Source organism: Herpailurus yagouaroundi, unplaced genomic scaffold (assembly GCF_014898765.1).
Source record: "Herpailurus yagouaroundi ecotype Mexico unplaced genomic scaffold, PumYag 193, whole genome shotgun sequence".
In the NCBI taxonomy this organism is placed as follows: Eukaryota; Metazoa; Chordata; class Mammalia; order Carnivora; family Felidae; genus Herpailurus; species Herpailurus yagouaroundi.
In genome coordinates, this window is record NW_024412424.1 from 7,742,729 (window position 1) to 7,768,024 (window position 25,296).

The 25,296-nt window shown below is 49.7% G+C and overlaps 1 protein-coding gene and 1 long non-coding RNA gene across 3 annotated transcripts; both read right to left on the bottom strand.

Annotated features, from left to right (window-relative positions):
• Window positions 1–3,676: 3,676 nt before the first annotated feature.
• MON1A (MON1 vesicular trafficking associated A) lies at window positions 3,677–17,158 on the bottom strand. 2 transcript variants are annotated; one of them, XM_040445422.1, is made up of 7 exons: window positions 15,797–15,836; window positions 15,419–15,599; window positions 8,007–8,146; window positions 6,240–6,725; window positions 4,924–5,689; window positions 4,068–4,215; window positions 3,677–3,968 (listed from the first exon to the last, which is right to left on the bottom strand). In XM_040445422.1, the coding sequence occupies exons 1-7, from the start codon at window positions 15,819–15,821 to the stop codon at window positions 3,828–3,830; spliced, it is 1,887 nt and encodes a 628-aa protein (XP_040301356.1). In that variant the 5' UTR covers window positions 15,822–15,836; the 3' UTR covers window positions 3,677–3,827. The 2 variants fall into 2 exon arrangements, with proteins under 2 accessions (XP_040301356.1, XP_040301357.1); XM_040445423.1 differs by lacking the exons at window positions 15,419–15,599; window positions 15,797–15,836 and adding an exon at window positions 16,899–17,158.
• A 4,926-nt stretch (window positions 17,159–22,084) lies between these two features.
• Window positions 22,085–23,134, bottom strand: LOC121011223 (uncharacterized). Its single transcript, XR_005781543.1, has 2 exons — window positions 23,018–23,134; window positions 22,085–22,275 (listed from the first exon to the last, which is right to left on the bottom strand). It is a non-coding gene; the product is annotated as an uncharacterized LOC121011223 (long non-coding RNA).
• Between the last annotated feature and the right edge of the window lie 2,162 nt (window positions 23,135–25,296).

A 25,296-nucleotide genomic window follows, 5' to 3' on the forward strand; every position in this document is an offset into this window, starting at 1 on the left:
GGTCGGAAGTCACCCCAGCACCAGTGAGGGTTTGAGGACCACCTGGCTTATTTTTGCCCTTGGCACCAGTATACAGCCAACACACTCAGACGCTGGTTCCAGAACAGGGCCTGGAGGCCCCTGAGAGACCAAGAATGTGTGGAGGACCGGAGGGGAGAGGTGGGGGCCCCCGGGAGTAGTGAAACCCTCTCAGGGCAGGGGCCATCCTTTTCTGGGCCTGCCCTGGGATGTCAATGACTGGATGGTATCACAGGAAGATGCGTTGTCCCCTGCCTGCCCAAGGCGGTAGAGGTTATGAGTTAGGACCTACCCTGCTGGCTGGACATTAGAGTCAGAGGAGAGGCAGCTTATGGGGAGGCCCAACCCTAGCTATGGTCCCTCCACCACTGCCTCAGTAGGCAGAAGCTGCAGGATGGGGCTAACAAAACACACAGTGCTGGCTGCCTTTGCTGGCTGTGCTGCAGTGCCCCCCTGATATGGGGGAAACATGGGCTTTGACAGGGCACCTCTAACCTGCTCTGTAAGCTATGCTGGGCCTGAGTCTCTCCATCCCTGAAATGAGGATATAGTTCTAACTAGGTGACTGCCCACAGTTCTCTCTTCAGTCTGAGTGAGGCATATGGGGTTGGGGGGAGGAGAGGCAACCTTGCCTCTTGTACATGGACTTCAGCGGTTGCTCCTTGGTAACTGGTTCTTCCTAACATTTAAAGGGGGCTCTGGGGGACCTTGTCAGCCTGACAGCCCCCTTAGCCAGGTGGGCCTTAACCCTGGAGGGAGGGGAAGCTTCATAGGGTGGCCCTACACTGAGGTCTGAGGGACCTGTGAACTGTGGGTCCCAGGGCTTTGGAGCATAAGAGGGGTGGGGGAGAGAGGAGTTTTCAGCCCAGCAGGATTCATTCAGCCTGATTTTTGGAGCTGTATCTCCTCTACTCCCCTATCCAGACAATATTCCTTGTTCCTCCTTCCAGGAGCACCTTTTTCCTTTCCTTCTCTTGCAGCTTAGATGGCACCACCTCCAGGAAGCCCTCCTGATCCAGTCAATGCCTGGTCCATTTTGTGGGTCCCACAGATCATACGCTATACCCACTCTAGCACAGCTGACTCTGAATACCTGACTCCCCACTTTCCCCATTCCTAGTGCTGAACTCCCCTCCCCCTTGGGGCTGGAACTCAGTGAGCACCTGGGAGAGAGAGGAAACAGGATTGGGCAGCCACACCCAGTGCTGGGAGGATTCAGAGCCTCAGGCATCATAAATGGCACTCCCTTCTCTAACTAGAATTGGCCCGGAAATGAATAAATACCCATAAAAAAAATCATGTGTTCCACAGTCAACATGATTAAAGACACTCATGCTGGGTAAAATTGAAATGAAACCTTCTCCGCTGGCGCTGAGACAGTTTCTTGGGTCCCGGTACTACATTCGGAGAGACTTCTGTAGGTTGGGAGGAGACTTCAAGGGCCCTCCTTGATCACCCTGTCCACTCGTTTTGAGGATTGGGGTGCAGCAGTCAGCAGTTGATTCTCTGCTGCCACCATGTGCCCAAGATGTTGGCTAGCCCCAGAACAGCGTCCCCTGGTGGACAACCCCGGTCCTTGAGAACCGGCATCCACGGGAGCACCCCTTCCTCCTTCCCCCTCTGCCCACTCTGCAGGAGCAGGGCAGGCAAACCATGTGGGGGAAGTGGGGCCTTGGAGTGTTAAGTATAAGTGCTCCCTCCAAGCTGAACTCACAAGGCCTGGCCTATATTTGGTTTAGGACCTGCCCAACTGCCCCAGTATCTATCACCTTGAAGGAGTGCTCTCTTTTCCCTTTTTGGCTCTCACATCCCTCTGAACACTACTCCAAAACAAAAACAAAAACGAGAACTAATGCCAGCCTTTTTCTCCAGCCCAAAGAGATCATCTGAGTGGCAGCAGTCTCTAACTACAATATGACCATATCACTCTGCAGATTTAAAACAAATTCAATGGCTCCCCACTGCCAGACTTTTACCTGGAGTTCAAGAAACCTAGGCCTTGAAAACTCCTCCAGCTTCACTTAAACCAGTAATACCAGGCTCTTTACCAGGTCCTTCGCTTTGCACATGCTGGTTCCTCCACTAGGAACACCTTCCCTGTTTGGCCTGTTATTCCTTCCTTGATCCCCAGACAGATAAGCCCACACTCCAGGTGCCTACTGTCCTAGGTACACACACTCACCTAATTGTGACCACCCATTTCCACACCTACCCAGAATAGGTGCTAAACTGCAGAGGTGCTGAGAGTCCTACAAGAATCACAGTAGCCAACAGGAGTATCTAGGGGCTGACCACTGACCAGAGGAATGCCAATAGCAGCCATGGACTGCTAGCCTGGCATCACCCTGGCCCCAGAGGCAGTGATTTGGTGCACTGGCCAGGATCAAGGGGAGAAACAGCAGCAGGAACAGGCAGAAAAGAGACCCAGGGCACATGTGCAGGGCGAGCAGCACCGCCAAGCCTGTGGCTGTTCCCCACGCGCCTTGGGGTCTAGGCAGGTGGTTTGCTGCCATATGCATTCTAATATGATCCAGGATAGGGCCAAGGGCAGGGGCTATCCCGTTTCCTGGGACAGTAAGTAGAACCATTCCAGTGTACCCTATGCTACCCACCAAATATATTTTCCAATATGGGTTGGTTTTAGTGGCAGAGTATCTTAGCCCAGCTCTCAGAGACTGCATAAGGGTGATTTACTCTACAGTCTGAAGACCACATTCAGTGGACACTTTTCTCCCATAAACATTTCCTAGGTCTTTTGCTCTCCTAGCCAATGAGATGGTTAAGCTGTGGCAGAACTGGGAAAGCCCCCCAGCAGCAAGATAGAGGCTTTCTGTACTGTGCCTTGGGCTCTGTCCAAAGAGGGTCTCAGGACAGAGTGGAGGGGTCTGGGCCTTCACTGCTGAGCCTCCTGAGATGTCCACAGTGACCCCTGTGGGCTGGAAAATGCCAGGGTGGCGGAAGAGGGCCCGGTGTGCCTAGCAGCATCTGCCCTTCCTAGGGCAGGGTCCACCCCTGCCCCAGAAGTCAGCTGGCTCTTCCTGCAGGCCCTCCAGCTCACTCCTGGGGACGTTCTGAGGAATGTACTGGCCAAAAGCACAGATGCCGAGGTGGATAGCCCTTCATGAGGAAGACCAAGCTGGGACAATTTCCCCAGAGGTCTAGGGCTACATACACTGAGGCTGGTCTCTGAATTTTTCTGTGCTGAAAACCAGACCACCTCACCAAGGGATCTTACCCACCTGTACCAAGCCTCAGACTCTCCCTAGTTGGCTGTCCTTCTCTTACTCAGCCTTGTCACTGCTGAGCTACAGCAGCCCTTTAAGCAGAGCCACAGCTCCCAGGGTATATGAGTGGTCCTTTGGGGCACAAAGCTGGGGGCCCCTCCTAGGAGTGAGAGAGAGGGGCTGTGCCCTTCTAGGAGGCACCAGGGACTCAGACTGAGTATTGGGGTGGGGCCGTGGGGGGCAAGGCCAGTGGAATGCTAGAGAACATTTTATGTATGGCAAGACTTTAGCTGAATGAAGAGACCCAGCCCAAGGTTCGATTCTGAGTGCTTGTGCTCCAGGACATGGGGAAACACAGGTAAGGACTAAGGAGGAGGATCCAGTGTCTGTAGGAGTGAGAATGCATGAGTGAAGGGACCAGTGACAAGGCCCAATGAGTGTCTTCTCCAGAGTACTTTAATGCACCCACCAACCCACAGTCCCTGCCTGCTTGCTGCCTGGGCAAGAGAGGCCAGCCCATGTGGAGGCTCCCATAGCTTCCGTTGCCCAGGGTGCCTAAGAGGGCTGAACCCACACACATTCCCATCAGTAGGTGAGCGGTGTGAGGATGAAGAGGCGATCTTCTTCTTTGCGGATCCAGCGCATCAGCTTATGGATGGCACTGACAGCAGATGCCTTGGTCCCCAGGGGGCTGTAGCACATGTAGAGCTCAAAGGCACCTGTCACCTGGAGGAGGGGGCACAGGGTAGTCATCGAGGTTAGACATCTCGTGTGGCCCCTGCCCAGGATCCCGATGAAGCTGAGCCCATCCCAGGGCTGCCTTACCCAGGCCAGGAGGTTCTCATTGGGGCCCGTGTAGTAGATGGTCTTGAGTGGGCGGGAGGCATTGTGGGCCCGGCTGTGCAGGTATTGGTAGAGGCCCAGCAGCCGCTCCTGCTCCTCTTCACTGGTGTACGGGGCCTCAATCTCAGGGCTGGAGATGGGGGAGTGGGTTGGCAAAGAAATAACTTTCATTGCCTTCTCTGGAAATCTAAAAACAACTCTTTCTAGCCAGGGAGACTCTGACATGTGTCTTACCCTCCAAATGTTTTCCCAGGACAGGGCATAGCCTCCCTACCACAGAAGACTCCCCAGGACAGGGCTGGGCCCACCCAGAATGGAGCCCTGTTCTTCCCCCCTCCCCCAAGTTCATGGCATCTTTGGTGACTTCCCTTGGAGAGGCCAATCTGAATTTAGGTGTCCGAAACAAAGTGACAGGTCTGAAGTGGAGGGAAAGTGATCTGGGAACCCAAGAAGGGGTAATGGGAGGACAGAAGATGCCACATCTGGCCACAGCCCCTCTGTTGGAGGAGGAATTCTGCATCCTAGATGGGACCAAAATGACCCCTAAGGCAGACCTGCTCCAGGGCAGGAGAGCCAGGAGACCTCTGTTCCAGCTTCCTTCCCTGGGTGTACTGGGCATTTCAAGGCTTTGTGGGTAACAAAGTAGAGAGGTACATGCCCATAGGGGGTGGAGTGATAGGGAGTCTGGGTCCCTGATGTCAGAGTAAAACAGACCCAACATGTCAGTCCATTCACAGACGGGTCATCAGCTCCAGGACTGCATCAGGGCTGAGGGCCAACCGCCTCCCCTCCCTCGCCTCTGTCTCCCTCAAGTTGTGCTCCCAAGGTCCTCCCTCACCTGGTGAAGAGTCCCGAGCTCTTTGATTTATAGAGGAAGTGGCGCAGGTCCGGGATGCCCACTTGGGCAACACTGTAGTAGGGCGTGCGCAGTGCCTCTCGCAGTGCCAGGTGGGCTCCACGCTTCCGCAGGCGCTCCTGAAAGCGGCGGCGGCAGTCAGAGACTGCAAAGAAGTCCTCCCGGTCGGTGGAGACGAGCAACAAGCAGAGGTCGGTGTCAGGCTCCAGGTAAGAGATGTGTGCATGGAAGAAGCCGGCTGCATTAAATTTGGGTAGGCACACAGGCGTCCAGGCTTCTCCCTCACGGAAGGATGAAGAGGAACTTATGAGATTGAAGAGCAGGTGCAGGTCGATAGGGTGCAGGAATTGGTCCTTGCGGCGCACGAGCGCCACCAGCTGGTTGCGTGCCAGCAGGATGGAGAAGACAAGGCTGCGCGCTCGCGCCTGCTGCAGGCTGGCACTCACCGCGTCGCGCACGGCCGCAGCCAGGGGCAAGCAGCGCGCTGCCCCCATGAGGAAGCTGGGGTCTCGCGCCATGAGCTGCAGCAGGTTGTCGGTGATGCGCTCCGAGCCCGAGAGCAGGCGCCGCAGGTCGTAGTTCTGCTTCTGCTGGAAGATGTGGCTCAGCTGGGCACCGGTAAGAAGGCTCAGGATCTGGTAGTAGATGTAGAGCAGCTCCTGCGCCAGTTCCTGCGCCGATTGCCGCGTGCGCGCCACTGCCACCAACACCAGTGGGCTCCGGCGCACGAATACTACCTTGTAGCCATCTGAAGGTGGAGGGAGGGGATGTCAGCTTCTCCGGGGAGCCCTCCGGGATTGGCCTTGCCCAGCTCCCTCGGAGCCCCAGCTTCCTACACAGCTTGTCGCTTTCTACATCCTCTCCACCCTCCCTCAGATCTCTGCACACAGTAGGGGCTTAAGGATGATGAAGATAAAAACAGCAGCCCACGGTTCCCTTTCCCTGAGGATTCCAGGCTGTCCCTGCCACTTGCTTCACAGAGTGGCACCAGCCAAAATGCAGTGAGCAATTGAAAAAAAACATTCTTGTGTTAAATGTCAGAGCTGGGTGGGGCTCAGGGCCTGGGACTTCTAGTTCTCTCCAAGGGCAAAGCCCATGTCAGAGCCACCTTTGGCCCTCACAATACCCCGTAAGGCAGTCATTGTTGCTATCTGTGTTCAGATGACAATATTGAAGCCCAGTGAGGTGGAGGGGCTGCCCTTGGTCACACAGCACATCCCAGCCCTCTAGTCCCTCGGGGACTATGAATTAACCCTGGTCAGGGGAGCCCTCCCTGCCCCCCTTTTCAGGTGGCTCACCTGCGTGGATAGAACGAATGGCGTTCTTGTCTGCCTCCAGGAAGGACACCAGGGCCACCATGACACCCATGGTGCTGGAAAGTGCCTCCTCTGACCCATAGCGGGAGTACACAGGCTTCCCCGCCTCGCTCAGCACAAAGACGTGCTTCTGGTGCAGTCGCCATGCCTCAGCAGCCTCCTCCTCATCCCCCTCGCCTGTGCCCTCCCTGGGGGGTTCTGTGGCTGGCCGCCCAGCTGCCCCTGAAGGCTCTGGCCAGTCCTCAGAGCTTCCTGGCAGCATCTCCTCCTGCAGGTCTCGGGCCACACCCGTCAGTTGGGTGCTCAGCTCGCTGAAGTCCTGGCTGATCTGTCGCATGTCTGCAGGCAGTGGTGGAGGACCCCCAACACCCTCCTTGGGGCTGTCCCCAGAAGCTGCCCCATCCTCCGATTCAGTCAGGTCCTCATAGGAACGGGCATGGACGAACATGGCACCCTCCTGCCCAGCACCTGCCAGCCAAAAGCACTGGTGCTTAGAGCAATAGCCACTGGCAGACCACCTTACCAGCAAGATGCGTAATATGGCACTCTAGCTTTACTGCAGAGACAAGCCACTGTTCCCTCCTGCTACTGCCTACTACAAGTTATGCCTCCCTGCGGCTTACAGCCCACCAGTTTCCTCCCATCACACTGGGAATAAAACCCAAACCCCTCATGGCTGCGGGAATGACTTGCTTCTACTTGCTTCTCTCAATCTCATCTCACAGCCCTTACCCATTCCAGTCACACTGACCTTCATCCACCTGCTCTTTGGACACCCTCAACATGCCCTCACCTACCTCAGGGCCTCTGTACCTACTGTTCCCTCTGCCTGGAATGCACTCCCACCTCCTCGCATGGCCAGCTCCTTGTCACACTTCAGCTCTCAGCAAAGACATAAGTTACCTCCTCACCTGACCTCTGAGCCTGGGCACTCTATCATATCTCTCTCTTTGATTTCTCTTGTGCCACTTGTCAGTTATTATCCTCCTCCCCAACTACAGTGGGGTTCCTCCTGAGGGGCAGCAAGGTGGTTGTTCACTGCTGTGTGCCGAGCACCTTGCCCTGTGCCTGGAATACCTTTGTTCAGTGACTCTCTATCCCTGTGAGAAGGCTCCCTGACCCAGTTCAGGCCATAGTTCCTAACCCACTCCACTGTAATGACTCCACTAGCCTATGGCTCCCCTAAGGCAGGGGCCATGTCAGTCTTTCTCTACTGATTTTTTTTTTTTTTTACAGAATAATTCAACAGATGTATTTTGAGTCTCTATGATGAGTTTGGTACCGTACTAGGCATTTGGGATACAACCACTCTGTGCTCAAAGAGCTCACAATTTTGTGGACAAGAGATGGGCAATATATACATAAACAAATAAAATTACAAAATAACTACTGTCCTGTACAGAGCATGGTCAGAGCAGGCAGGCCTAACTCGTGCAGAGGTGACATTTAAGCTGAGAGCTGAGGGAGGGAAAAGGAGTCAGGAAGGCGCAATGTAGACCCAGGGAACGGGAGGAGAACCCATGCTGGCAGCCAGACAGCACAGGGGTGAGTAGCCCAACATGAAGTGGAGAGGAAGGCTGGACACAGACCGAGCCCGTTTCCTGCGGTATCCCCAGCACCTAACAAGTAGCCCACGAGTGACTGAACGAGTGCATGAATGAGTGGGAGTGAAAGACTTGGTGGGAATCCCAGTTGCCCTGGAGGCTGCTCTCGCTGTCAGCTGCCTGGAGCTGCACACCCTGCCCGTACCTGGCTCCATTCCCTGAGCCAGTCCTGGTGTGGGGCTCTCAGCTCTCTCCATACTCTGCCCATCAGAAGGAGCCAGGGTGCCATCGGGGCATTCGCTGCTCCTCTTCCTCTGCATGTCAGCAGCCATCCCTTGGACTTTCCTGTGGGCAAACAAAGACATCATCGAGGGTAAGGAGGGAGGTGCTGTTGGCAGGGGTCACTGCTAGTACAGTAACAGTGGTTAGTTAGTACAGGAAAGCACCAGGACCCAGCTAGCTCAAACCTCTGGGAAATGGGTTCTGAGTATTCCCCTGTAAAAAATGAAGTATGTTGTTCTTTTTCTAAGTAGAAAAGGAAAAATTCATTGTACCTATTCATTGTAGAAAACTTGGAAAATAAAAAAGGATAAAGAAAGAAATGTCACCATATCCCCACCATTCAGGATCTTTCACTGTTCACATTTTGGTGTATTTCTTTCCAGTTTTTTTTTTTTTTTTGAATGCACATAAAATGGAAAAAAATTTTTTTTAACAAATTGATAACAGCAGCTAACACTTACTGAGCACCAAGGTAGTGTGCTAGGAAGTATAAGTGGACACAGTTATCTAAGCCTGATCACTACACTCTGTGGCAGGTGCTCCTGTCTCAGGCTGGCTCTACAGATAAAGGGACTGAGGCTGAAAGAGTAAATGCCTGCCCAATGTCACAACAGGGTGGAAGCTTTGGGAGCTGGCAATTGAAACAATTCTGTATCCTGGTATCTTTCACTGCACATCCTACCACAAACACTTCCTCATTCAAAACTGAATTGACCAATAGTTCTTTCTGAATACTTAGGCATTTGCAAAGAAACAGCAAACAAGCTTGTCTTCAGGCTTGCTTTTTTCTGAGTACACTTTTGTACTTTCTGAATTTGGCACCAGGGCTTGCCTTACAACTATACAGCTGTACAACTATAGACATAACAGTTCTCAGTGCCCATCTGAATGCCAGGACAGACTCAGTTTCATCTCCCAGTCCTTCTGCAGCCTCAGAGCCAGGTGGAGGTGGCGATGAGTGGATGGCAAGGATAACAAAGTTGGATGGCTCACCTGGAGTCACCCCTAAGGGCCCCTGAATGGCAGGCTGAAGGAGCCTTCATTTGGCAAGCAAAATACATTCATAGGGGAGGGGTTCCATTGAGGCACTGATCCTTTCATGAAGAGAAATCTGGGTAGACAGGCGAGAAGGACTGCAAAGACTAGTCAGAGACTCATGAAGAGGTCATGCGGGCAGGCCAGGGGCCTGGGAGGGACTGGTGTTAGTGTGAGCAAAGTAGACCCTGTCCCTGCCCTTCTAGGACAGAGTCATAGGAAATAACTGAGGCCTTGTTTCTCAGTAGCTCCGCAACCTTGGGCAAATGACTCTTCCCCGAGCCTAGCATGAAGTAGGTGCTCAAAAATGTTCATGAAGAGTGACCTCAAAGAGAGAGCATCCCCATCACTCTCATTTGTGTGGTCTCAGGTTGTCCATGTCCAAGAACACCCTCTCAGACTCCTTATCCTCATCCCACCAGAGCTCCTACCAGGCAGCTCCTGTATGCACCCAAAGAACTGACTTTCAAGCTCTTTTTTTTTTTGTTTTTTTGTTTTTGTTTTTGTTTTTTGGTCATCTTTGTTCTAAGCTATGGAATCCTTTTTCAAATGCATCTTTTGCAGAAGTTCAACGGGCAAAACAGACAGGGAAGCCTGGTAGCCACTCGTGCACTGAACCTGGAGCATCACAGAACAAGTGAAGGTTGGGCACCATTGGCCAACAGCGTCACCCCACTTAGAGTAGGACCAAAAAAAGATCATCTGGGAGAACATCGACCTCTGGGGATTTTCTAGGCCACTAATCCCATCCATTAGGACAGTCAGGAGTGATGGATCCTAGCATGAGTCAGAGCCCAGAGGACTAAGGCATGGGCCACCTTGTCTGACAGAAGGCCAGAGTAACTAAAAGGCTACTTGCCCTCAACAGCTAGGTTGTTCAGAAAGGTCCGCTCAGAGACAGAGACCGAGACCAAGAGGAGTAATCCCAGACAGGCCAAAACAAGCACTGTAACACCATAGAGGCTGGGGCAGTGGGTGCTACAGTAACTAGGGCATGCCTAGGTCTTCAGCAGGAAGACACAGGTCACATGAGAACCTCATAGAGCATTATTTCACAAGCTAACCTGAAAGTGAGAGTGGGGTCTGCACTGCTATGTGAAGATGGAGTGACTCCAGAGAGATGAGTCTGTGTCCAGGCAGAGAGAAAGCTGCTACTGACAGTCCCAGGGTTGTGGCCAAGGCTTCTGGACGTGGCTCCCTGGACGGAGACCTGGATTGCTATGTGTTTCTTTCCGGGAAGTAGGTCCAGAACCATTGCTTCAAATTACTATATTTCTATGGAGACTCACTTTCCTGCTCCCTTAGTCAATAAGTTCACACCTCTCTTCTCAAACTTCCATCACTTCCTTCTCCCACGCTCACTCAGCATGATCCATGATCTCACCGAGGAAACAGAAGTCAGCAAAAGAGAACCTCCAAGATTCCCACCACCACTTCGCTCACCTGACAGGCTCTGCTTTCCTTCTTCTCACTGAAGAGGAGCTGTCCTTGCTCCACTGGGAGCAAACGCCCCCACTGCAGTCCCTTTCACCCGCACAAGCACAAGCACATGGCTTCAGCAGCTGTCCCTCTCTCTCCCAGATCATTGGTTTCCCCTTCTCCCCCATCCAGCACCAATATGCTGATGCTTCCTCCATTTTCAAAACACCTTCCGGGGCACCTGGGTGGCTCAGTCGGTTAAGCGTCTGACTTCGGCTCGGGTCCTGATCTCACAGTCAGTGAGTTTGAGTCCCACATCGGGCTCTGTGCTGACAGCTCAGAGCCTGGAGCCTGCTTTGGATTCTGTGTCTCCCTCTCTCTCGGCTCCTCCCCCACTCACGCTCTGTCTCTCTCTCAAAGATGAATAAATGTTAAAAAAAAAAAATAAAAAAAAATACCACCTTACTTTGGGTGTGTTCACTCGTTATAATTCACTGAGCCGTACTTATGGTTTGTGAACTTCATGTTTGTTTTATTTCAATTAAAGAGTTAAAACAACCCCCCACCCCCTTAACTCTACATTCCCCTCTATGTTCCACCCCATTTTTTTGCTGCCCTTTATAAAACAGACCTCAAAACAGTAAATAAGGGGCGCCTGGGTGGCGCAGTCGGTTAAGCGTCCGACTTCAGCCAGGTCACGATCTCGCGGTCCGTGAGTTCGAGCCCCGCGTCGGGCTCTGGGCTGGTGGCTCGGAGCCTGGAGCCTGTTTCCGATTCTGTGTCTCCCTCTCTCTCTGCCCCTCCCCCGTTCATGCTCTGTCTCTCTCTGTCCCAAAAATTAAAAAAAATAAAAAAAAAAAACGTTAAAAAAAAACAAACAGTAAATAATACTTGGAATATAATTAGTAGGCTATGCTGTGTAACAAATCAATGTCAAAATGGTAGAGGCTTCACACATAAAGGCTTATTTTTTGATTACACAAAATTTACCTTGGATCTGGTACTAATTCAGCTCCCTTCCAAGCAGTGATTCAGGAATCCAGGTTACTAGCATCCCATAGCTCTGCCATCTGGAATACATGCCTTTTCCACATCACTGGGCAGTGGAAGACAGGGCTGGAAGGTCATGTACCAGCTCTTAAATACTTCAAAGCCCAGATTGGCCAGAAGTAGTCACATGGCCAGAGGGACTGGGAAGTGTGGGGAGCTCACGGGTATCTGGTAATCAAGAAATACATCTGCCGCAGCCTCTCCACTTCACTCACTTGGGTTTTTTTTAAGATTTTATTTTTAGGTAAGCTCTACACCCAATGTAGAGCTCGAACTCACAACTCCAAAATCAAGAGATGCATGCTCTACTGACTGAGCCAGCAAGGTGCCCCTTTCCCATTCATTCTTGAAGCCACTCCAACTAGACTTGCGCCTCCATCATTCCAGCAACACTGCTCTCATCAAGGTTGCTAGTTGACCTCAGGATCCTCACCTCACTCAGTAGCAGTAATGGATACACACTTGGTGATTTCCTCTCTTAAAACACTTTTTCTTCTTGGCTTCTGGTACACCACTCTCCTTTCTTGGTTCTCCTCCTACCTCATAGACCATGCCTGCTAAGTCCTTTATGCAGTTCCTCTTACAGTTAGGGGACCCAGATTTCAGCCCTTGGATCTCTTTTCTGTCTTCATTCAAACCACTGGTGATCTCATTCAGTCTCATGTTTTTGTTTTTGTTTTTAATTTTTTAATGTTTATTTTTAGAGGGGAGAAGATGCAGAGAGACAGAGAGACAGAGAGAGTGAGAATCCCAAGCAGGCTCCACACTACCAGTGCAGAGCCCAATGTGGGGCTCAAACTCATGACTGTGAGATTACGACTTGAGCCAATATCAAGAGTTGGATGCTTAACCGACTAAGCCACCCAGGTGCCCCCAGTCTCAACTCCATTGACACATTAGTGATTAGCGATACATTGTGATTCCAATTTTTATTTCTAGCCCCAATGTCTCTTCTGACTTCTAGAGTCACACACATTTAACTGTCTACTTCATGTCTTACAGTATCTCAAAGTTATATGTCCAAAACTGAGTTCCTGATTGTCCTCTTAAAAACGTGTTCCTCCCAGAGTTTTCTCCATGTCAGTGAAAGACAATGATTTTCAGCAAATCTTGGAGTCATCTCTTTTCCTCACACCCCATATATCGAACCACTAGCAAATCCTGTCACCTGTACTTCTGAATACCCAGCAAAATGTCTCTCTAGTTAATATTTTCCCTATAGAATTCCTCTTGGTTTTTAATACCCAACTGTGGTAGCCAGCCTTCAAGCCAGTCCCCAATGATCCTCAACTTACAGTGTATATACCTTTGTGTACTCCCCTCCCACACTGAGCAGTTATGTAACCAATAGGATAACGTGAAAATGACAACATGTGATTTCTGAGGCTAGGTCATAAAAGATACTGTGGCTTCTGCCTTGCTCTCTTGGATCACCCTAGTTGGAGCCATCAGCCATGTTGTAAGGACACTCGAGCAGCTGTCTACAGAGAGAGCCTCAGCAAACTTTGAGACATGCAAATAGCCAGTACCAAATGTGCCAGTCATGTGAGTAATCTTCTAGCCCCTGTCAAGCCTTCAGATGACTTCAACCTCACAAGAGAAACAGCCTGGACCATCCAGCTAAACTGCTCCCAGATTTCTCCCAAATACCAAAGGAACTGCATGAGATAATAAATATTTATTGTTGTTTTAAGCTGCTAAGTTTTGGAGTAATTTGTTACACTGCAATAAATAACTAATACAACAAACTTGTATTGTTTTGGCCTATGTTTATATAGAAAAATGCTATTTACTTCATCAAAACTTGATCTATATTTTAAACAAGTGATGTACATTTAAGTCCTCAAATTACATTCCAAGTTGGATAGAACATCACTCACTAAGTGGCAACAAAACGGGCTTACTTGCATCATGGCTGTTGAAGGTACTGAAAGAGGCCATGATACTGCATCAAAGCAGCAAACTCTGGTAGTCAGGAGGGTATGTTTTTCAGCATTTTATATCCTAATGCTATAACCTACTGGGCATGTATTAGGTATATATTTTCCTGTCTTTTAGTACCATTTTAGAAAATTGGGGGTTGTGGTCGATGAGGGAAGCATTATACTTTTTCCCATTTAAAATAATGGTGGGGGGAGGCGCCTGGGTGGCTCAGTTGGTTGGGTGTCCGACTTCAGCTTAGATCATGATCTCATGGTTTGTGGGTTTGGGCCCTGCGTCAGGCTCTGTGCTGACAACTCGGAGCCTGGAGCCGGCTTCAGATTCTGTGTCTCCCTCTCTCTCTCTGCCCCTCCCCCTGCTCACACACACTCTCTCTCTCTCTCTCAAAAATAAAAACATTTTAAAAAATTTTAAATAGTGGAAACAGGGGCACCTGCGTGGCTTAGTCAGTTAATGTCCGACTCTTTGTTTCAGCTCAGGTCATGCATGATCTCATGGTTTCGTGTGTTTGAGCCCCATGTCAGGGTCTGTGCTGGCAGAATTCTCTCTCTCCCTTTCTTTGCCCCTTCCCCACTCATGTTGTCTCTCTCTCAAAATTAAATAAATAAATAAATAGATAGATAATAAAAAGATATATGAAATAATGGGAAACAGATACTCAGTGATTCCAGATAATGTCCAACTTTTGTGGAACAGATTACTAATGTTAAATGGGAAAAGCCAATATCCAGAATCTGACCATTGCTCATCACCACCACCACCACCACCACTACCACATTGGTCCAGGCCACCATTACCTCTCTAGGGGAGTGATGCACCAGCCTTTTAACCAGTCTCCCCACATCTACCTTTGTCCTTGCGCAATATATCCCTCCCACAGGACTCAAAGAGATCCTCTTGAAAAAGGAAGTCAGGCCGTGTAATTCCCCTGCTCAAAACTCTATAATGGTTCTCATTCAGTGAGACAGCCAATTTCCTCATAACAGCACACAAAGCCCCACTCTACCCCTTCCTTTTATTTCTTTGACTTGATCTCCTTCCCTTTCCCCTGCTCCCTTCACCTCAGCCCAGCCACACTGACCTCATGGCTTTCCTTTAGGATAATATAAATGTGAATCCTAAGTACTTCTGCATTTCAGAATTTTGCCCTTGCTGAACTTTCTGCACAGACCACATCTCTCTGCTTTTCACTTTGTCCCTCATTCACCTATTCCACTGATGGGGCTAGATATTGACATGACCTACTCTCTCACTTCCTTCCGGTTGCTGCTCAAGTGTTACCTATCAGAGAGGCCTTCCTACTATATCCCTGATCTTCCCTGTCTTGCCCTGCTTCATTTTTCTATGAAGCATTTCAAGTTTCAGTATGTCAGCTCCACATGCAGGAGGAGTTTAATCAACATTTGCCAGATAAATAACTTTGGAAGGGAAAAGGTGAAAGATCCTCAAAGAATATCCAGTTATAATGCAGTCTCTGGAGACCCCTGCCTGTGGAGAAGACTTGTTTTTGGTAGTAGTCAAGTGTTCAAGAACAATGGTCCTAGAATCAGAGGGACTTGGATGGACCTGGTTTGGTTCCATAAGTCTTAGTTTTCTCATCTATAAAGTGGGGATAATGATAATGCCAATTCACTGGGTTGTGGAAGGATTAAATGAGATGTTCATGTAATTTGTTTACCCTGGCACACAGTAAGCACTTGCACACTTAATGGCTACTGCCATTAATATATCATGATTATTTTTACTTAGCATTCAAACCATATGTAGCTGCACTTACACACAAAAAGTGGTCTCTGCCATGTAAATCAGTCCTTTGAAAGTTGGCTTACCCTGAGCAAACATGATTATGACCTCATGAAGCCAGGTAGCTTCTGGCCTGAAGTGACCCACCTGTGATGTCCAGCCAAAGAGATGTCTGTGTGCCTTGGACTGGGGGTTCCTCCAGGCTTACTGGCTATTCGTTGGGCCTGACATTGCAGGAACAGACCATTGGTTCTCTGCTGCTCCTGGAAGTTTCTCCCAAGTTCAATCCTTGGTCTGCCACATGCCCCTGCTCTGTGGCCTTGTACCTCTGGTCAAAGACCCAAACATGGTCTACGGCAACTTACCCAAGGTCCTGGGGGCCCACTACCCACCGATTCCTTGTGGACTTAGGTGACTGAACCCAGTATGGCTGAGTGGTACTCAGCATGGTAACTATATGGAATGAGGGCAGGGTCAGCTGGCTGGGGCTAGTGGACGCTTCCTTCACAATAGTTCCCCAGCTACCTGACATCATGTAGCATCTCAACATCTCCACGGCCAATCGGGGGATCCAGCCAGAAGTCCTGATGAAGCAAACAGTTCTCTAGACACTTACTCTGGAAACTAGGCAGCAAACCCCACCCTAGCCCCCACTGGAGCCATAAACCTTCATGACAGAAGCTCCTGGGAGTCTGGGCCTGAAGCAGTTAAGCGAGAGAGGTCTCTTGGAACCAGTCCCATATGTGCCCTCAGGGTCCCTTCTCAGGCAGCCTCTCTAGAAGCCCCCAGGGCATGCTACTTTCCCTAGATGTGCTCTGCTGTGCCTACAAGCAATGTCTCCAAACAGGTTGTCTCAATCAGCCCTTCTTGAGTGCTTGCCTCCCTCAGGTGCCCACCCTGGAGCAGGCAGAACCTTTAAGAGCCCCTCCCTACTGACTCCTACCACTGTTGCTCCCTCTTCCTGCTTGGATAGTGCTCCATCCTGCCCTGACCCTTTTGGAGTGGGCTATCTGGGAGGGTGGTGCCAGAATGCACGGGTCTCTGGCAGACAGGGCCCTGGTGAGGCTATGCCTTAGCTGGTTCAGCAGGATGCCTACTCCGTGAGCATCGCCTGGTACTTGTCACTGCTGGTGGCCACTCCCCTCTCTGACAAAGGCTGCTCACCCTCCCCCAGCAAACTGGAACCCAGAAACGGTGGCTCACCCAGTACAGGCAGACAGGTTATCTGAGCCAGGGCACCCTTGAGAGCAAAGTCCAAAGCCCCAGGACACTTCCAGGAGTTGCCCGCTCACCCCACAGTCACCTCTGCAGATCTTTGAAAGGATTCTGCCCCGGGGGAAGGGGAAGGGGGGAGCGGAATATGTGTGCCTTGAGGGGCGGGTCCTACCAGGCCACTGCCTCCTACAGGACTTTGCTCTCCCAGCCAAAGGAAGAGTTCTGGTCTTCGCCTTTTGTATTCTTCAGCTGGGGGACAACCGGCTAAGGCACCCCAAAGAGACTAAATCCTCCTATCGCAAGTGAAGCGTAGGTGGCAGGGGCCCCCAGTCTTCAAGCCCCTGGCTCCAAGGATGACAGCTCTCCAGTTTCTCGGTACCCCCTGGCCACGTGGGTTGGCAGTCGTACTCACCTGTTTCTACGGGGGGGCCCAGGACGCACAGAGACTGCCGGTCACTACTCTCTGCCGGACCCCCAGGAGGGCACGGGTGTCCGGCCGAGTCCGGCCGGAGGGCGCAGGTCAGACCCTCGGACCCCTGCGGACGCAGACATGGCCACAGCGCAGGCCACCGCCCCTCCCACCGCCCCTCGCCCAGCAGCCGATCCAGGAAGACAGCCCTCTCCGGCCTCTCGTGGCGGAGGCCTGACTCCAGCCGCTCTGCCTCTGGCCCTACCCGCCCCGGGGTGCATTGTGGGAAATGTAGTCGGCGCTCACGGCTGCCTGCGGCACTCTGAGGCGGGGCTGGGCGCCCGGTCCCGGCAAAGTCGAGGGCGGGGCGTCACCCGGAGCAGGATTTGTCTCATCCGGAACCACCTTCTCCAGCGTCGGGCCTGGCTCAAATGCCTCCTTGGAGCCCAAAGGCCAGGGTGGACCGTAGGCCCAGACTCCCTGGCCCGTCCGCCCTGGCCATCTAGAGGTTTATTTCAAGGCAGAGTAAGACACTTTGGGATTGTTTCCTCTATTGATTGTGGAAGGGCAGTGCAAGTTTGGGAACTGGATAAATGTTACTAGTGACTCTAGCTACGCTGGTTGCAAAGGATGTAAGCACACCAATTGTTGCTGAAGACGTCCTTTTAGCCACGTTTTAATATTATCAGTATGAGGCTCTAAAACAGTTCTCAGCTTTGCACATAGAATGACCTGGGGAAATTTAAAAAATCACTAATGCTTAGAGATTTTGATTACTCCCAGAGAATTCGATTTAATTGAACTGGGATGGGACTCAGGCATTGGTATCTTTTTTAAAAGCTTACCAGGTGATGTGCCAGGGCAAGGAACGATTGCTATGGGCATTTGTAATGTCCTAGACACAAAACAATACAAACGACAGGAAAACATAAAGCTTTTCCAAACAATTTTTTTTTAAGTTTATTTTTATTTATTTTGAGAGAGCAAGCTGGGGAGGGGCAGAGAGAGAGGGAGGCAGAATCCCAAGCAGGCTCCACACCTTGAAATCAGGAACCGTGAGATCATGACTTGAGCTGACGTCAAGAATCAGTTGCTTAACCGACTGAGGCACCCAGGTGCCCCCCCCCAAACAATTTTATTCTTTTTTTTTTTTTAACTTCTTTAAATTTATTTTTGAGAGACAGAAACAGAGCATGAATGGGGGAGGAGCAGAGAAAGAGGGAGACACAATCTGAAGCAGGCTCCAGGCTCTGAGCTGTCAATACAGAGCTCGATGTGGGGCTCGAACCCACAAACTGTGAGGTCATGAGGAGCTGAAGTTGGAGGCTCAACCGACTGAGCCAGCCAGGCACCCCAAAACAATTTTATTCTTAAAGATCAGTTTAAGGAAGTAAAATCAGAGATTAACAAAAATACTGCTCATGTTTTCTCTGAAGAGAAATCACTTTATAGCTTTTCTGATTAATTTCCCCAATAGTTTTAGGATGAAGGAAAAAGTCTGAAATCACTCCTTTGATTCTCTCTGCTGCTTGGAGCACCCCAATGCAGTATCCTGTCTCCATCTCAGCCCTACACTGGAATTGGGAAAGCTCTGCCCCTGAGCTTCTCTTGTGGTCTCAGATGGCTGTCACCTGGAGCCTACCTCCACAACAGTGGTCTATGACTGAAATGGTGACAAAGCTGTAGCCTTTTACTGGAGATGGCTTTGCACAGGGTTGAGACCCTGGCATATAATTTAAGGGAAGACTTCTCCTCCCTTTTAGGTTAAGAAAATGTGAGAAAATGTCCAATTCCTTCACTATCTATTCCCCCTGGAAAGGAGAGTGGAAGAGGAAAGAGGAATCTCTCCAGGTCATCACTGGTCACTCAGTATTTTCAGTCCTCACTACCTCAGGAGTTCAGGCTCCCTCACTTAGAATAAATATCATTTTTACAGTTTGGCTGTCATGAATCCCATCACATTAGTTGTGATGAGTTGTGAGAACAAATTGTGTGAACTTGTAAGAGTTCAAGCCATGGGGTGCCTTGCTGCCTCAGCTGGTAGAACATGCAACTCTTGATCTCAGGGTTGTGAGTTCAAGCCCCACATTGCGTGTAGAGTCTACTTTAACTTTAAAAATGTTTTAATTTAATTTAAAGAAAAAGTTAAAGCCAAGAAGATGTCATATTCTCTCATTGGTGCAGAAGTATCCTGGCTATATCCCATTAACTAGAAACTGTCCTCCATAGAATTGATCTTCATAGAAGACAGATTTAAAGTTTCCTAACATACCTACCCAGTCTCTTCAATAGTCTGTAGGGTGACCTCAGGGTTTTTTCTAGAGTCTCACTCTTGCTTTCAAGAACATCAGCTCCACCAGACAGCACCACTGTCATTAGGAAGTACAGCTGACCCTTGAACAACAGGTGTTTTATTATATGCAAATCCATTTATATGCAGACGTTTTTCAATAAGTATATTGGAAAATTTTGGGGGGATTTGTGACAATTCTAAAAAACTTGCAAATGAACCATGTGGCCTAGAAGTATAAAAAAATTAAGAAGTTAGGTATGTCATGAATGCATAAAATATATATGTATACTAATCCATCTTGCCATTTATTACCATAAAAAATATACAAATTATAAAAAGTCAAAATTTACTAACTCCCTCCCACACAAATACTTACAGACTGTACGTACGTGGTGCCATTTGCAGTCAGAAATGTAAAAAAGAATAAAGATGTAGTATTAAATCTTAACTGCATACAATTTACTATAGAACATACTGTTCTACTGTGATAATTAGTTAGCCAACTTCTGCTGCTTTTGTGGTGAGCTTGTGTTGCTAGTATCCACTTAAAACCCCATGCGATGCTAATCATCTCCTTCTGAGCAGTTAGTCTCTGGTAAATTGCTTATCACAGTAAAAAGTGACTGACCTCTCATGGTCCTCACCATTAAGTAGTTAAGTTTTGGGGGAGTCCAAAGTTTTACGTGGATTTTCAACTCCACAGGTAGGGGGTGGGAGTGGAATTGGTGCCCCAACCCCTAGGCTGTTCAGGGGTCAACTGTATTGCATCTACTTAGCCAAGCAAGTGATTACATCCATGTGATTCTGGCTAAGCCTTGTGCCTAGGACACTCACAGAGCAAACCATTGTGGCTACTTAGTAAAACATTTTAAGGTTATCATTCCAAACTCTTTTTTAATCCACTTACTTTTATTTGAATATTGGGACAATCCTTTCCAATGTCACCTTTTTGCTTATAGAATTACCAAGAAATAAATCTTAGTCTTTTGGAATAATAACAAATGCCAGTCCCACGATGGCTCTGCTGCCCTGCAGGACAATGCTTCAAACCTTGGGCGTTGCCATAAACCACACACTACCCTGCACCTTCTGTCACCCTCTAGGTCTGGGGCTCCTCTAAACCTCAGCTTTCTATTTTGTCTGGGTGCATGATTTTCATGGACTCAGCATGTCCTCTCCATAACAGTAGCAGCAAGGACTAGTGGGGACTGGAGCAATGGTAAAATAAAACCTCTTGTTCTTCCCCAGATCTCTTTTCTTTCATAGTTTTAGGGGACATTTCAGAACTTGAGGTGCTGCTAAAGTGAAAATGCCTAATTGTGCCCGGAGGCTGGGATCTGTTCCCTGCCCTGTTGCTATCTTACTTGTGTGACTAGGGGAAAATCCCTTAATGACCCTTTCAGCACTTTCCCCCTCCTAAAAGTACAAGATATCTAATGTGAAATACTCTGAGCTAATAATGAGAACACTCAGTCCCTTCCTGGAAAGTCTGAAGTTTTTCTTCCTGCCTTTATTACTTTGCAGGTCCTGGTAAGGCAGATGGTTTTTTTGCTCTGCTGGAAAATTTCATCTGTGGTCTTGTATCATCTGTGTCACTCCTGGTTCCTGTCTCTCATTTTAACATTTGATCAAACCCTACTTTCCATGCCAGGAGCCATGGCCCCAAATGAGACCAAGGCAACAAGGAACAACATACAGGACATGGTCTTTCTCTTTGCTGGGTCCTCCCCTGTGAGCATTTAGGGGCTTGAAAGTGGGCGCACCTCCCTGACTAGGCCTTGTATTCCCCATTTCAGGTGAGGATTTTGCTCAGATCAGCTCTTCTAAATAGCTCATACTTCCTGTTATTAGGCCGGGGAGGGGGGGGTGGGGGTGGGGGCAAAAACCTTACTAATACAATGAGCCCTTGTAAGTTTAAAAAAAGAAAATTCCAGATGCTTTCTCTGAAAACCCTCAATAATCACCTTAAGGAAAAGAGGAAAATAGTCAGGAGCAAAAACTTTGGAATAAGACTGGGGTTGGAATCGCCCCACCCTCTACTTTCCAGCTGTGGCAATTACTGTCCTTACTTTAACAGGTCTTTGGTTTCCTTACCTATAAAAGCGGTTTTCTCATCTGGTTATTGTGAAAACTAAGTGAGATAATAAAGTGCCAGCCCTATAGTTTGATAAAGAGTGGCAATTATTATTACCCAATGAAATTGGGTAGAAGGCAGGAATAATTAGCCTTAATATGGCTTACCTCTCCAGAGAATAAAGTACTACCTGATAAGAGAGAGACCCACCAACAATGGTCCAGTTTGGAAGGTAAAGTCAAAGTACCCACAGTTCTGTGTAGCAGTTCCTCCTCTTCCTTGTAACCTGTGTTGGCGTGCCCCAGGGCTCAGGGCTGGAACTCTGTTCTGTCTACACTCCCTCCCTCATTCCCTTGGTCATTTCATTCAAGCCTATGGCTTCAGACACCAACACCAACAATATGCTGATACCTCCCAGATCTGTAGCTCTAACCCTGACCTTTGACCCTGAATTCCAGACTGATGTATCCAACTGTCAATTCCACGTTTCACTTGAATGTGAGGCATCAAAAACTCAACCTACCCCAAACTGAGCTCTTGTTCTTCCTACCAAAACTGCTTCTCCCACATTCTTCCCTCTCTGCCCTCATCCCAGTCCATGTCTCCTGTTTCCACTGTGGCCACACAGGTACAAGTACCATCCTTCTGTGGCTGCATTATTGCAACACTCCTAACCAGCTGCACTGCTTCTGCCCTTCCTACCTTTGGCCTATTTCCACATAGCAGCCAGAGGGATCATTTAAACATGGATGCCAAGTTATATTATTCTATTTAGAGCCTTCCAATGGCTTTCCATCTCCCTCCTTACAGAAACCAAACTCATTTCACAAAGAGTGCATATCTTGTTTAATTTGTTGTCCATCTCCAATAATTACCCCACACCCATCTCCATTTGGGCAGCAAATTTTATCAGCTTTGTTTGTTCCTGGATCACCAGCACCTGATGCAGTGCCTGTCCCACACATGCCCTTCATACAGTTCTTGAATGAAGGAATGACTTCCGGACAAGATGCCTGAAAAGTGTAAAGGTAATTTTTAAGACTACTTAACCCAACAACCTCCTTTCACTGCAGATAAAGATTGCTTTATTTTAGGACGCTTTATTGGCTTTTCTGGCAGATTTCTTTGACACCATGATGTTGGATTGGGGCTATACAATCAGGTTACCTTTTTTAAAGGTCCACTGATAGAGACACCAGGTGCCGGTAACCAGAAAGCATATCAACAGTGTAGACAATCCACCTGGAAGCTTAGAGCTTGCCGTTTGAACATTAGCTGTAAGGAGATTCTGGAAATGAGCTGCAAACTGAAAGCTTTCCTGCTAGATTGCAGAGAACTCTCCAGTTCTGAGACCTCGCACAAGTCACTCTTGGCTGGATTTATTGCCTGAGATCTAGAAAGGCCCTGGGGAAGCTGGGTGGAATTTCCCTCATAAGTAGGACTACTGAACCGATGGTATTTGCCTGAAATACCTGAAGAATGCCTAACTTGGAAATCCATTAGAAGAAAAGGGGACGAGCCTCTAATTCAAGGGCTTCTCTTGCACCTATCCTCGGGTCTTGGGCAAAAAGGGCTAAACCCCTGGACTGAGGGGGTCAGGAGTTAGGCGTTTGGGTGGGCCACCAGTCACTTTCCCGGAAAGCTTCGACCGGAGAAGTTTCCCTTCTACTGCCTTCGCAATGACGGAAAATACGGCGGCCTCGAACCAGGCGGACTAGGGCTTTACCCACGCCCCTGGGGCAGAGAAGAACAAACCTCGCGGACGCCAAATCAACAGGGGAATGCGCGCCTTGCTCTACTCCAGAAACAGCGCCCGAAGACCAGTCAGGGCCTAAACCACAACCCCCTGCAGACCCCGCAGACCTGGGGAAGAGCGCCCTCCCATTGGACGACGGCGAGCGGCGTGCCCTCACGCTTCGCTCCCGTAGGCAGCTCCGCCCCCCTCCCCCCCCCCCCCCACGCGCGGGGCACGGCGGGAGTGGAGTCGGCGCAACCTGCAGCTGTACTCCATCTCCCGGCGGGCCGAGCGCTGAAAGCGGCAGCGCGGCGCCTTTGTGGAGCAGCGGCCCGGCGCGGAGGAAGTTCCGGTCTCCGCGACGCAGGGTCGGTGGCGACGGCTGAGGATTAGGAGGAGCGGGCCGCGGAGGCCGCGCTGCCTCGGTAAGGGCCTGGGGCGGTAGAGAGGGCGTGCCGGACCCTGCGGGGAAGGAGCCGGCCTGCCAAGCCGCTATGGAAGTCGCGGGTCCTCGCGGCCTGGAAGCTGTGGCTTCGGTGTCGCGCGGCGGCCGCGGCCTCGCTTGGGAGGAAGAGAGCCAAGTGGCGGTGTGGTGAGGGAGGCGCCGCCCTCGGGAGGAACGCCCCGGAACGGTCGCGGGCCCGGGGCGGGGCCCGGCGGCGGCCGTAGAATTACCGGTCCAGCCTCGGGGCTGTTAGCTGCGGGGTCCCCGGCTAGCGCGTGGTTACGGTTTGGTGCTTCTGGTCTGCGGAGCCTCAGGCGGGCCCTTTCTTCCGCCTGTTTTCCTGCTTTTGCGGGAACCTGATCCAGTTCTAAGGCATCGCTCGAGAAGGAGGCCTTCTTGTGCCTAGCACGTAGCCCCGTTTTAGACCTGGCCAGACACGGGTGGGTGGGCTCAGCCCGACCACAGGGCAAGAGATCTCCGAGCCCGGCACGCGCGGTGGTAGAACTTGGTGGCGGGGGGGGGGAGTGGTCTGGTGGGTTCTGCGCCCGTTGGGAGAATGTGGGAGGAGGGATGTTTCTTAGTATTTACTCTTCAGAGTCCTTTTGGCGTTGTAATTCTGTTTTTCTTCTAACTTTATTATTGATGTGCTACTGGATTCAACTGTAGGGGTGCATTTTTTTAATAAATAGAAAAGGCCTTGTTTTGTAAGGTACATAAACTTTAAGGGTAATTGTATTTTTTACATATTTCAGGTTTGCTTGTGAAGGTCACAGTTGCTGGATCTAAGTGAAGGAGTTCAGTAGACTCTGATGTGCCTGGTCACCTGGCTCATTTTCTGAACTCTGGATTGTGCCCTAGGTTTGTTAGTTTTCAACTTCCTGTTGAGTAATGCCACCAGTGTGAGTGAATAGTTTAATAATGTCAACATCAGCAAACTTTGTGAGGATTGTAGAGAGAGCTCTGAAGAACTGATGATGGGTGACGGTAGGACTGGCAATGTCTAAAGTAACTAATGGCATGTTAGGTGAAACAGACAAGTTGGACCTGAACCTTGTCTCATTTAATTAGCACCTAACTAGGTACTTAACCTATAGGATAGGTACTAGGTCTGGACATCTGTAACACCCTTCTTTATAGAATTCTGTTACCAGACTTGGGTTTATTTTTGTTGCCTTTAGGATCCTAGGTTCTTGAAGCCTTTCAGAGGAGACTTGTCAAGGCCTGGGTGGGGGAGGTGAGTGTGTGTTACTAAATGAACTCTTTTATTGTGGGTACTTGAGCAAGGTTATACTCTTCTGCCAATGTTTAAATGTATAAACTGCTGTTGCTCATCTGATTCGGGGTTGTATTAAGATTTGAAACTATCAGCGGGGAGCCTGGGTGGCTCAGTCGGTTACCTGGCAGACTTGAGCTCAGGTCATGATCTCCCAGTTCATGGGTTTGGGCCCCGTCCGGCCCTGTGCTGACAGCTCAGAGCCTGGAGCCTGCTTAAGATTCTGTGTCTCCCTCTCTTTCTCTACTGAGCTTTCCCACTCACTCTCTGTCTCTCTTAAAAATAAACAAAAAACATTAATAAAAAAAAAAGATTGAAACTATCAGAAAGTTCTGGAAAAAAATTTTTTTTTAAGTTTATTTATTTTGAGTGAGAGAAAGCGCCAGTCAGGGAGGGGCAGAGAGAGAGGGAGAGAGCATCCCGAGCCTTTAGCACAGAGCTACATGTGGGGCTTGAACTTCAGAATCATAAGATCATGACCTGAGCTGAAGTCAGATGCTTAAGCAACTGAGCCTCCCAGGTGCCCCAGAAAGTTCTGAAATTTTAAAGATCATAAATCATTCCTTGATGGATTTTTTTTT

Excerpts from the sequence above, each read along its gene's own strand:
- MON1A (XM_040445422.1), bottom strand. The coding sequence starts at position 15,821 with ATGTTGAGATGCTACATGATGTCAG. Across the intron at positions 6,726-8,006 it reads GGCTCAGGGAATGGAGCCAG|GTGCTGGGCAGGAGGGTGCC; the intron begins GTACGGGCAGGG and ends TTTGGCTGGCAG. Across the intron at positions 5,690-6,239 it reads CATTCGTTCTATCCACGCAG|ATGGCTACAAGGTAGTATTC; the intron begins GTGAGCCACCTG and ends CTCCACCTTCAG.